The sequence below is a fragment of the Coregonus lavaretus genome, assembly GCF_964263955.1.
Source record: "Coregonus lavaretus genome assembly, chromosome: 5".
Lineage (NCBI taxonomy): Eukaryota > Metazoa > Chordata > Actinopteri > Salmoniformes > Salmonidae > Coregonus > Coregonus lavaretus.
In genome coordinates, this window is record NC_139992.1 from 75,017,121 (window position 1) to 75,029,010 (window position 11,890).

General features: G+C 40.1%; 1 protein-coding gene across 1 annotated transcript; it reads right to left on the minus strand.

Annotated features, from left to right (window-relative positions):
* Positions 1 to 7,013: 7,013 nt before the first annotated feature.
* LOC311128913 (large ribosomal subunit protein eL24-like) lies at positions 7,014 to 11,708 on the minus strand. The gene is made up of 6 exons (XM_084161148.1): positions 11,467 to 11,708; positions 11,265 to 11,340; positions 10,451 to 10,561; positions 9,725 to 9,861; positions 9,252 to 9,315; positions 7,014 to 7,135 (listed from the first exon to the last, which is right to left on the minus strand). Exons 1-6 carry the CDS (start codon positions 11,469 to 11,471, stop codon positions 7,055 to 7,057), a joined length of 474 nt encoding a protein of 157 aa, XP_084017274.1. The 5' UTR covers positions 11,472 to 11,708; the 3' UTR covers positions 7,014 to 7,054.
* Between the last annotated feature and the right edge of the window lie 182 nt (positions 11,709 to 11,890).

Genomic DNA, 11,890 nt, shown 5'->3' on the forward strand with positions numbered 1-11,890 from the left:
TTTCTACATTCATACCTGAAGGATGATTAAGCCATACACGCATGCCATGTGGCTGACTGTTCCTTCAACGTGTTGTAATTGCTTTAACCAATATCAGGTAAAAAACATTTCATATAGTAGCTTTTAACTGTAGATCTAGTGTAAATGGCACCCTGCCTATTGCTAATAGTAACATGAAATCACCAGCTTTCTTTCCCTGATCGTTTGGTAATGTTAGGTGTTGCGGTCTTTGGGGCTGAATCTAGTGTGGTACTTAGAGCCAATAAGGAAAACTTTAGGGATACAATGCATATAGAAAGTCTACACCCCCTTTGGATTTCTTCACATTTTGTGTTACAAAGTGGGATTCAAATGGATTGAATTGTAATTTTTTGTCAACGAGCTACACAATCTGTCACAGTGGAAGAAAAATTCAAAATCTTTAAAATTAATGAAAAAGAAAACACATACAGTGAGGGAAAAAAGTATTTGATCCCCTGCTGATTTTGTAAGTTTGCCCACTGACAAAGAAATGATCAGTCTAATTTTAATGGTAGGTTTATTTGAACAGTGAGAGACAGAATAACAACCAAAAAAATCAGAAAAACGCATGTCAAAAATGTTATGAATTGATTTGCATTTTAATGAGGGAAATAAGTATTTGACCCCCTCTCAATCAGAAAGATTTCTGGCTCCCAGGTGTTTTTTATACAGTTAACGAGCTGAGATTAGGAGCACACTCTGTGGTCCTCTGTAGCTCAGCTGGTAGAGCACGGCGCTTGTAACGCCAGGGTAGTGGGTTCGATCCCCGGGACCACCCATACACAAAAATGTATGCACGCATGACTGTAAGTCGCTTTGGATAAGTGGCATATTATTTTTTATTATTAAAGGGAGTGCTCCTAATCTCAGTTTGTTACCTGTATAAAAGACACCTGTCCACAGAAGCAATCAATCAATCAGATTCCAAACTCTCCACAATGGCCAAGACCAAAGAGCTCTCCAAGGATGTCAGGGACAAGATTGTAGACCTACACAAGGCTGGAATGGGCTACAAGACCATCGCCAAGCAGCTTGGTGAGAAGGTGACAACAGTTGGTGTGATTATTCGCAAATGGAAGAAACACAAAATAACTGTCAATCTCCCTCGGCCTGGGGCTCCATGCAAGATCTCACCTCGTGAATTTTATTTTATTTTTATTTTTTTATTTTTTTCTCGGGGGGATGGATCAGCTTAATATTGCAGATAGATTGTATCTTCTATCAATGTAATTGTCTGCATCACTTCCCCCATGTTTTTTTTATTTTTTATATATATATTCCCCTTTATTACTTTTCAACCCCACCATCCTTTCCCTACTTGGAGTAAATTAGTGAACAACAACGCCCAGGCCTCTACTTCCGGTCTATACTTACTATCTACACCTTATGGACAGAGTTAATTTTACAATAATTCTATATCTATATATATATATATATATATATTTATTTATTTTTTTGCTCCTAAACTTCTTCTACTCTCAACCTCTCCGATCATTTTCATGATGTCCATCCGGTTTGCTTCTAAATGCCATATCTTTCTAACTGTGCTCTTTCCCAAAAGCTCCCAACATACAACCTATATACTTATTATGGACACAGTATGCTTACATTATTAGCTATCTTTGTTATTATTTGTTGTTATTTGTTATTAGTCCCATCCTTCAACTCTATTCAATACCTCCCATCTATCTCAACACCATCCATATAGGATTTCTATTTGCCATATATATTTCAACCATACTGTGATGTTTTACAAAAGTTCTGAACCTTTCTATTCTCATTGCTTCTACAGATTGTGAATTAAAAATAAACATTTTTGCTAAAAGTATTATTATATTATTGATTGATTGACTATGACTTTTCAGATCACCCAGTAATGCTATCTGCAAGGTTAGTTCCAGGTAAATATTGCAATCCTTTAGCCATTCCTGGACCTGTGTCCAAAAACAAGCTACAAATGGACAGAACCAAAACAAATGATCTAATGATTCTATCTCTTCACAGCTAAATCTGCAGAGCTGGGAAGATTGTATCCCCCATATAAATAACATTCTATTGGTAGCAAGAATTTTATATAATAATTTAAATTGAAAGATTCTAATTTTTGAATCCGGTGTCGTTTTGCGTGTCAGTTCATAAACACTATGCCATGGGATCGGTACGTCAAAGATCTCTTCCCAACTATTTTGCAATCTATATGGGACTGCTGTCAATCCTTTGGTCCTTAAGTGAAACTGATATACTTTTTTATTTATCACAGTTTTCCTTAACCAATTATGTTCTTTAATGCAAGGCCGTGAAGTTGCAATGATGATGAGAACGGTGAGGAATCAGCCCAGAACTACACGTGATGATCTTGTCAATGATCTCAAGACAGCTGGGACCATAGTCACCAAGAAAACAATTGGTAACACACTACGCTGTGAAGGACTGAAATCCTGCAGCGCCCGCAAGGTCCCCCTGCTCAAGAAAGCACATATACAGGGCTGTCTGAAGTTTGCCAATGAACATCTGAATGATTCAGAGGAGAACTGGACGAAAGTGTTGTGGTCAGATGAGACCAAAATCGAGCTCTTTGTCATCAACTCAACTCGCCGTGTTTGGAGGAGGAAGACTGCTACCCCAAGAACACCATGCCCACCGTCAAACATGGAGGTGGAAACATTATGCGTTGGGGGTGTTTTTCTGCTAAGGGGACAGGACAACTTCACTGCATCAAAGGGACGATGGACGGGGCCATGTACCATCAAATCTTGGGTGAGAACCTCCTTCCCTCAGCCAGGGCATTGAAAATGGGTCGTGGATGGGTATTCCAGCATGACAATGACCCAAAACACACGGCCAAGGCAACAAAGGAGTGGCTCAAGAAGAAGCACGTTAAGGTCCTGGAGTGGCCTAGCCAGTCTCCAGACCTTAATCCCATAGAATGTGGAGGGAGCTGAAGGTTCAAGTTGCCAAACATCAGGCTCGAAACCTTAATGACTTGGAGAAGATCTGCAAAGAGGAGTGGAACAAAATCCCTCCTGAGATGTGTGCAAACGTGGTGGCCAACTACAAGAAACGTCTGACCTCTGTGATTGCCAACAAGGGTTTTGCCACCAAATACTAAGTCATGTTTTGCAGAGGGGTCAAATACTTATTTCCCTCATTTAAAATGCAAATCAATTTGTAACATTTTTGACATGTGTTTTTCTGGATTTTTTTGTTGTTATTCTGTCTCTCACTGTTCAAATAAACCTACCATTAAAATTAGACTGATCATGTCTTTGTCAGTGGGCAAACGTACAAAATCAGCAGGGGATCAAATACTTTTTTCCCTCACTGTACAGTTGAAGTTGGAAGTTTACATACACCTTAGCCAAATACATTTAAACTCAGTTTTTCACAATTCCTGACATTTAATCCTAGTAAAAATTCCCTGTTTTAGGTCAGTTAGGATCACCACTTTATTTTAAGAATGTGAGATGTCAGAATAATAGTAGAGAGAATTATATATTTCAGCTTTTATTTCTTTCATCACATTCCCAGTGGGTCAGAGGTTTACATACACTCAATTAGTATTTGGTAGCATTGCCTTTAAATTGTTTAACTTGGCTCAAATGTTTCGGGTAGCCTTCCACAAGCTTCCCACAATAAGTTGGGTGAATTTTGGCCCATTCCTCCTGACAGAGCCGGTGTAACTGAGTCAGGTTTGTAGGCCTCCTTGCTCGCACACGCTTTTTCAGTTCTGCCCACAAATCTTCTATAGGATTGAGGCCAGGGCTTTGTGATGGCCACTCCAATACCTTGACTTTGTTGTCCTTAAGCCATTTTGCCACAACTTTGGAAGTATGCTTGGGGTCATTGTCCATTTGGAAAACCCATTTGCGACCAAGCTTTAACTTCCTGACTGATGTCTTGAGATGTTGCTTCAATATATCCACATACTTTTCCTTCCTCATGATGCCATCTATTTTGTGAAGTGTACCAGTCCCTCCTGCAGCAAAGCACCCCCACAGCATGATGCTGCCACCCCCGTGCTTCACGGTTGGGATGGTGTTCTTCGGCTTGCAAGCAACCCCCTTTTTCCTCCAAACATAACGATGGTCATTATGGCCAAACAGTTCTATTTTTGTTTCATCAGACCAGAGTACATTTCTCCAAAAAGTACAATCTTTGTCCCCATGTGCAGTTGCAAACTGTGGTCTGGCTTTTTTATGGCGGTTTTGGAGCAGTGGCTTCTTCCTTGCTGAGCGGCCTTTCAGGTTATGTTGATATAGGACTCGTTTTACTGTGGATATAGATGCTTTTGTACCTGTTTCCTCCAGCATCTTCACAAGGTCCTTTGCTGTTGTTCTGGGATTGATTTGCATTTTTCTAACCAAAGTACGTTCATCTCTAGGAGACAGAACGCGAGCGGTATGACGGCTGCGTGGTCCCATGGTGTTTATACTTGCGTACTATTGTTTGTACAGATGAACGTGGTACCTTCAGGCGTTTTGAAATTGCTTCCAAGGATGAACCAGACTTGTGGAGGTCTACAAAAAAATGTCTGAGGTCTTGGCTGATTTATTTTCATTTTCCCATGATGTCAAGCAAAGAAGCACTGAGTTTGAAGGTAGGCCTTGAAATACATCCACAGGTTCACCTCCAATTGACTCAAATTATGTCAATTAGCCTATCAGAAGCTTCTAAAGCCATGACATCATTTTCTGGAATTTTCCAAGCTGTTTAAAGGCACAGTCAACTTAGTGTATGTAAGCTTCTGACCCACTGGAATTGTGATACAGTGAATTCTAAGTGAAATAATCTGTAAACAATTGTTGGAAAAATTACTTGTGTCATGCACAAAGTAGATGTCCTAACCGACTTGCCAAAACTATAGTTTGTTAACAAGAACTTTGTGGAGTGGTTGAAAAATGAGTTTTAATGACTCCAACCTAAGTGTATGTAAACTTCTGACTTCAACTGTATACCTTGATTAGATAAGTATTCACCCCTGAATCAATAAATGTTAGAAACACATTTGGCAGCAATTACAGCTGTGAGTCTTGGGTAAGTCTTATAAGAGCTTTGCACACCTGTATTGTGTATTATTTGCCCATTAATCTTTTCAAAATTATTCAAGCTCTGTCAAGGTGTTGGAGATCATGGCTAGCCAGCAATTTTCAAGTCTTGCCATAGAATTTCAAGCAGATTTAAGTCAAAACTGACATGGCCACTCCGGAACATTCACTACCTTCTTGGTAAGCAACTCCATTGTAGATTTGGCTTTGTGTTGTTGGTTATTGTCCTGCTGAAAGGTGAATTCCTCTCCCAGTGTCTGGTGTAAAGCAGACAAACAGGTTTTGCCTGTGCTTAGCTCCATCCTGAAAAAGTCCAGTCTGCTGATGTCGAGCATGCCAACACCGTGCTTCATAATAAGGAGGCAGTTACTCAGTGATGTGTTGTTGGATTTGCCCCAAACATAAGGCTTTGCATTTAGGCCAAAAAGTGTATTATTTTGCTGTGTATTTTTTTTCCTTCATATTACTTGAATGCCTTGTTGCATACATATGCATGTTTTGGAATATTTGTATTATTTTTGCTATGTTATGGTCATTGTGGAGTCACTACAATGTTGTTGATCCATCCTCCGTTCTCCCATCACAGCCATTGAACTCTGTAGCCGTTTTAAAATCACCAATGGCCTCCCTAAGCAGTTTCCAGAAGGACGACTGCATCTTTGTGTCTGGGTGGTTTAATACATCATCCACAGCCTAATTATTAACTTAACCATGCTTTAAGATAAATTAAATGTCTGATTTGTTATTGTTAACCATCTACCAATCACTTCCCTTTGAGGCTTTCAAAAAGCTCCCTGGACCTTGTAATTTAATATGTGCTTGAAAAAAATGTCAACCCCTAGAGTGAGTCCATATAACTTGTGATTTGTTTAGCCAAATTTGACTTCTGAACTAATTTAGGCTTGCCTAAACAAGGGGGGTGAATACTTACGCAACGACTACATTTGTTATATTTAATAGAGTGTAGAATTTGCTTTTCACTTTGACGTGAGTATTGTGTAGATCAATGACAAATTTACAAGTCCATTTCAAGCCCACTTTGTAACAAAATGAAAATGTTCAAGGGGGTGTAGACTTTCTATAGGCACGGTTTGTATTGGCCCTGTAGTTAAGGTCCTTGTCTCATTTTGGTTAGTTCTCGGTAATTGGGAGATGTATAATCTGTTAAATGTAACTATAGTGTAGATGGAAATTTAACATTTTGTTTATCGATCCTACACGTTGGAAAGTTATCCTCTCCTGATATACTTTAAGCAATAACTGGCAAACTACATTGTCCATAATGCACAGAAAACCTACTGTAATATTGAACATGAACTTAGTGTATTTGTAATGGATATGCCCTTGTGTTAACTGTTTGAATTCAATCTTGGCATATTCTGCAGCAGTTTCCAGTTTCATTTTTGCGCAGATAGCATATGATCGTTAAAATAGGTGATTGCTTGGAGGGCGAGTATGCAGGCTCAGATTTCAAAACATGGTTTGACCTAACTTGGAATTGGCTATTGAGGTTTGAATAGTGCATCTTATAAATGTTGCACAAGGGTGGAACAAACAGAAATGGCCATGCCTCCGCATAAATTACTGGTTTGACATGACCTTCATGTAGTCCATTGATTGGTCCACCTTTGTATACACACTACATTTCTATTCATGTCACCAAGTGCTTTACAGTAACCCATCCTAGACCCCTAAAGAGCAAGTAGAAGCAGTGGCAAGTTAAAACTCCCTAGAAGGAAGAAGCCTTGAGGAACCAGAATCCAAGGGGAGGCCCATCCTCTGGCTGTACCATGTGAATGTTCGGAGTCTTATGACCAACTAACCCCGACTGTTGTCCACTAGCAAGGAAGGACAGTTCAGGGTGCATGACCAAATCAGGTAAGACAATTGTCAATTACACAAATCCAGAAAATAAAAGTACTGAGAAATGTGATCACACACCAAACATCTTTGATTACCAAGAAAGTTTATTCACAATTAACAAAGCTTTAGCGTTTCCCGCCAACGCGAGGCGCATTGACCTTCATTTGCTTTGCCACCTTGGGTTTGGGTGCAGCCTTGGCAGGGGCCTACAGAGGGAGACAAAGTACAGATTAGACAAAGTACTAATACCCCTTTTAGACATGTGGTATATTTATTACCTGTAAAAAATATAAGGTAATGTTGATGACCCCCTTTCAAACAGCCCCTTTAACACTTTCTTGCAGGTACACCTCTTTTATACTGTGGGTTACTGGCAAATTGGGAGGGGTGGTGTTAAACCATGGGGTCTATTTGCATTTCAAATGTATTAAACAATGGAAGTGTTAATGAATTTATCTGAAAAAGCAGAACCATTCAGACCCGATACCTGTATTTTGGTTACAGGTATTATAGTTGGTTTTGGATTTGTATAATGTGTAATCGTTTGTTCTATTCATTTTCTTTTGTAGTCTTATGTATAGCTGCGGCTTATGCAACAGCTAATGGGGATCCAAACTAAACTATTTTGGTTACAGGGTCTGTGAAAATGCGGGAATCATGACTAGGTCTTTAGGTGGCTTTTAATGTACCATGTTTTTTACTCCCTACTAGTGAACGACTGGGTTTTTAAGTGCCGATATCGATGTTGGGGTTCAAGGAGGCTATTTTATGCCAATAAATATTTAATTTGAACATTTTCCGAGATGCTATGTATGCATGCATTAACAAATCAATTACACATCCATTACAGTCAATTTGCCTTTAATAAACTACATAACGGTAATACTTTTTTGAATGGTAAATCTCTTGATAAACTGGGTAAATCAAGATGGCATAGGCCTACTCACAATACAGGTGAATTCATATTCAATAGGACTGTGCATGCATTGAGTTATTGAGCTCTTTTGGCTGATTTCATTAGTCTATGGGGCTACAGATGACAATCTGTTTCCCTTTCATTTGGGACCATGTTAGGTCACCTGATCAACATTATTATAGAAGTAGCCCATTGTCGTTTATAAAAACGTGCACCGTCTCTTTAAGAGAGAAGACACCACTTGTGTCATGTAACCAAGCAGTTCAGCTCGGGCAGTTTGGTAAGGGAAAGCCAAGTAATTTCACCAGCTTCGAATTCACAACATTTACATTTTAGTCATTTAGCAGACGCTCTTATCCAGAGCGACTTACAGTTAGTGAGTGCATGATTCTTTTTTTATACTGGTCCCCCGTGGGAATCGAACCCACAACCCTGGCGTTGCAAGCGCCATGCTCTACCAACTGAGCTACACGGGATTTGGTGACAATCAGCTTTGAAATTAGCATATTTTGCATTATGGATTGCATATTAGCTATCACAAATACAGTTCTAGGGTAGTGAACTGACTTAGCTTTATAGCTAGCAAAGTTAGCTCTATAAATGAATGTTGTTTAGCTAGCGGTATGTTGCCTTGTAAAGTCCTGCAGCCTGTATGGACATTGTTTTGCAGTAACAGTAAATGAATTATCGCTTTCAACATTTCTACATTCCGTGTGGCATTATTAGTGTGCTACATTTATATGCAGCAAGCAGCTCTGAGGTTCCTCGAGAACAGGCTAACTAGCAATGAGTGGCGCCGGCTTGCAGGAGTGTCACACGAGGCAAGTGCACTCGCTATAAATGGGAAAAGCCGATACACTAGGAAAGGCTAATAAATCGGCCAAAAATAAATCGACCCAACCGATAGTTCTGTAGCCCTACTCCTTTCAGATGAAAAAGCTGGTATAACAATGCAGGCATGGTAAAAGTGAGATTTCTGTCAATATGAAAGGGACGTAAGGAAAACGCCTTCGGACTCTCCAATAAGAATCTAATTTAGTACTTGACCACAGTACTGGTTTTATTTTTTTACAGCTCTTGATAAACCACTTTGTGCCATTAGAATTCCAAGCATAAATGAAAACCATGTGAGACATTTATGCCAGAGGCTCAGCGATATGAGGTGACCAAGAGCAGCAATGTAAAGCAAAGATATTGTAGAGCGATCCAAGAGGATGCGATTGTGAGTGGTCCCGTCACTCTCCTGCAACATGATAACTGCGGAGCATCTTGCTACATGCTCAGTTGCGGAAATTGGCTTGCTGCGTTTAATAAACGCAGGTCATAAATGGTTTTACTTTCTGACCGGCTTCTGACCAATCAGATTCGCACTGTCCTATATATGGACATGGCTATATTAAGCTTACCTTAGCACCAGCGGCAGAGGGTTTCTTGGTTGTCTGCTTTGCCTTCTTGGCCTCCTTGGCAGCTCTGGTGACAAAAGAACGATAGAAATTAGGCCAATGCCACACATCCACAAAACAACCCAACAAGACAAGAGTCCAGACTGCAGAAATAACACCTTGACTCACCAGAGTAATAAAACGCCATTATTGCGTATCTATTGCGTTTACGTGGCTAAAAAACCAAGACTGACAATTCACTGTTGAAGATGAAAAATACAATAAAAAACAGCAGTACCACAGGAAATTCAGTGTCACAGTGTGAACAGCTAGATGTGCTTCACAGATCAACTGACAACACTAAATTGTTGAACACTACACAACAGTTCACTACAGCAGTAGACAATTCACTTTTTATGGCACCAAAATGCCAGCCATTGACATTTTACATCTAAAGCCAAGTTTCTGGTCAAGCATAGTTTTGGTGAGGTCCTCACCTGATGGCCTGCTCACGCTGGGCCTTGCGGACCTCAGGCTTCTGGTTCCTCTTGGCCATGATCTCAGCCAGAGAGGCGCCAGTGATGGCCCTCTGGAACTTCACGGCACGGCGTGTGCGTTTCTTTGTCACCTCTTCCTGTTAGGACAAGAAATTAACACAACATGCAGTCAGGAACAGCATGGCCACATTCAGGATCAGGTATGGGCAGTTTGGTAGTGTTGATGAGTGTTAGGATATTAGTAGGCACAACACCAGGAGAAAACGTTGCAATTTAAGTAGCACTCATGTAGCTGAACTAGTCCAATAAGAATGCTCATTAACACTATAGTTTTGTGCCAAATGAACAGTAATAATCACGCAGGTGTACGGCATTACTGCAAACCCCTAACATCTTTCTCACATATAAGGTTTGTAGGAGAGTATGGAGGCTGGCCAGTGGTAAGGAGTCAGAGACGTCACAGAGCCAGTACTATGATCTCCAGTGGCTCTATGGCCGCAGGTGTGTGGCGTGAGCACTGCCGTACAAGCTGTAGGACACAGCCTAGCAACAGCACATAACGCAGATGGCAACCACGCACTCCGTCCCACCCGCAGCCAAAAACAAAGGCACACCAAAACACACCATGTCAGAACTTATGTTGTATAACTGAATCACAAGGTAAACACTCACACTAGCCACTGCTTGTCAGCATTTGAGGGGAAATTATGCACACATGGTACTTACTGACTGGCCCTTCTTGTGCTTGCGCCTGTACAGCACAGTCCAGTTGATCTGTCTGGGGTTCCTCTTGGCCAGGAAGGCAGCCTCACACTTAGCATTCAGGAACTGGAAAACCTGGGTGGGTGGGGTAAGTTAAACTATACATGAGTGAGCTGTAGCATATGACAGTTATTTGGCAGCTAATTTAAATGTCAAGGTGCCTCCTGTCCTTGGTTCAGATGCAGTTATTAGTCTCCAGCTGTGATGATGGATGACCGGAGGAACACTGACTCCCTTCATTGAACCTTAACTACATTGATTGCAGTATGAAAATGTATGCACTCACTAACTGTAAGTCGTTCTGGATAAGAGCTTCTGCTAAATGACTAAAATGTAATGTCAATGTAATGTTGACATGCACATGTCTAGTTGTAATATTGTTATACCTGCCGTGGATAAAGGTTTTGACTAGGTGGTATACAGCTACGACCAGAAGTGACTTTTTCGTAGTAGGTTAGGAGAACTTACACAGCAGTTTAGGAGAATTACTGTAGAAGGTTATGAGAATTAGGGTAAGAGTTACCTAAAATGTTCTCAAACTACTACGAAAAGTCACTTCCGGTCGTAGTTGTGCTCCTCTTAGTCACAACAATGAATGCATTGCATTGCAGCGTCTGTCCAAGGGACAGGCCAAGAACCGAGTAAACACTCCATGAACAGTTCTACTGTAAGAATTAACACAATGTCAGCCACGGCTTATTGTGATCAACCACGATAAACCAAACTTAACTAAGTGGCATTAGAAGAAGGAAATGAGTAGACATATAGAGCGCCCTACCTTCCCATCTATTCTGGCGTATCGGACACCATGGCCGGGGTATATTTTGTACCCACTGAAACTGCACAGCTCGACCCTGTAGCGGAATAATATAAACAATTATTAGAAGATCAACGTGTCATTCTGTATAATAGTGCATTTCTATCAATAAAACTGTTATTTTAAAGCGTTGATGGCAATAGATAGTATTCCGTAAACTCACTTCATGATGATTCAGTGGGACACAAAACCGAAAAGAAAGATGGCGGAAATGGAAACGAAGTTATGGGTAAGATTTCTTCATAATCTATATATTTTTTCCCACCGATTTTTTTTCTACACAGCATGTAGTTTTTTCATTAAATTCAATCAGAAGCAGTATTTTGATTTTCAAATATAAATGTTGTTCATAAAAAGTAGTTGACCAATCAGCAACTCGACCGGTTGCTTGGCGTTGACACAAGCAGGAAGTATGGCCTTGATTGTTTTTTTATTTGTATTTTATTATTCTTATTTTTTTTTTTTTTATTGAAATTCCATACATTTTGAAGGATACAAATTCAAATGTGTTACAAAAATCTATACATCCTTCTTAAAAATTGAACATTAAACGTCACAAACAGATAAACACAAAAACAGAAACATAC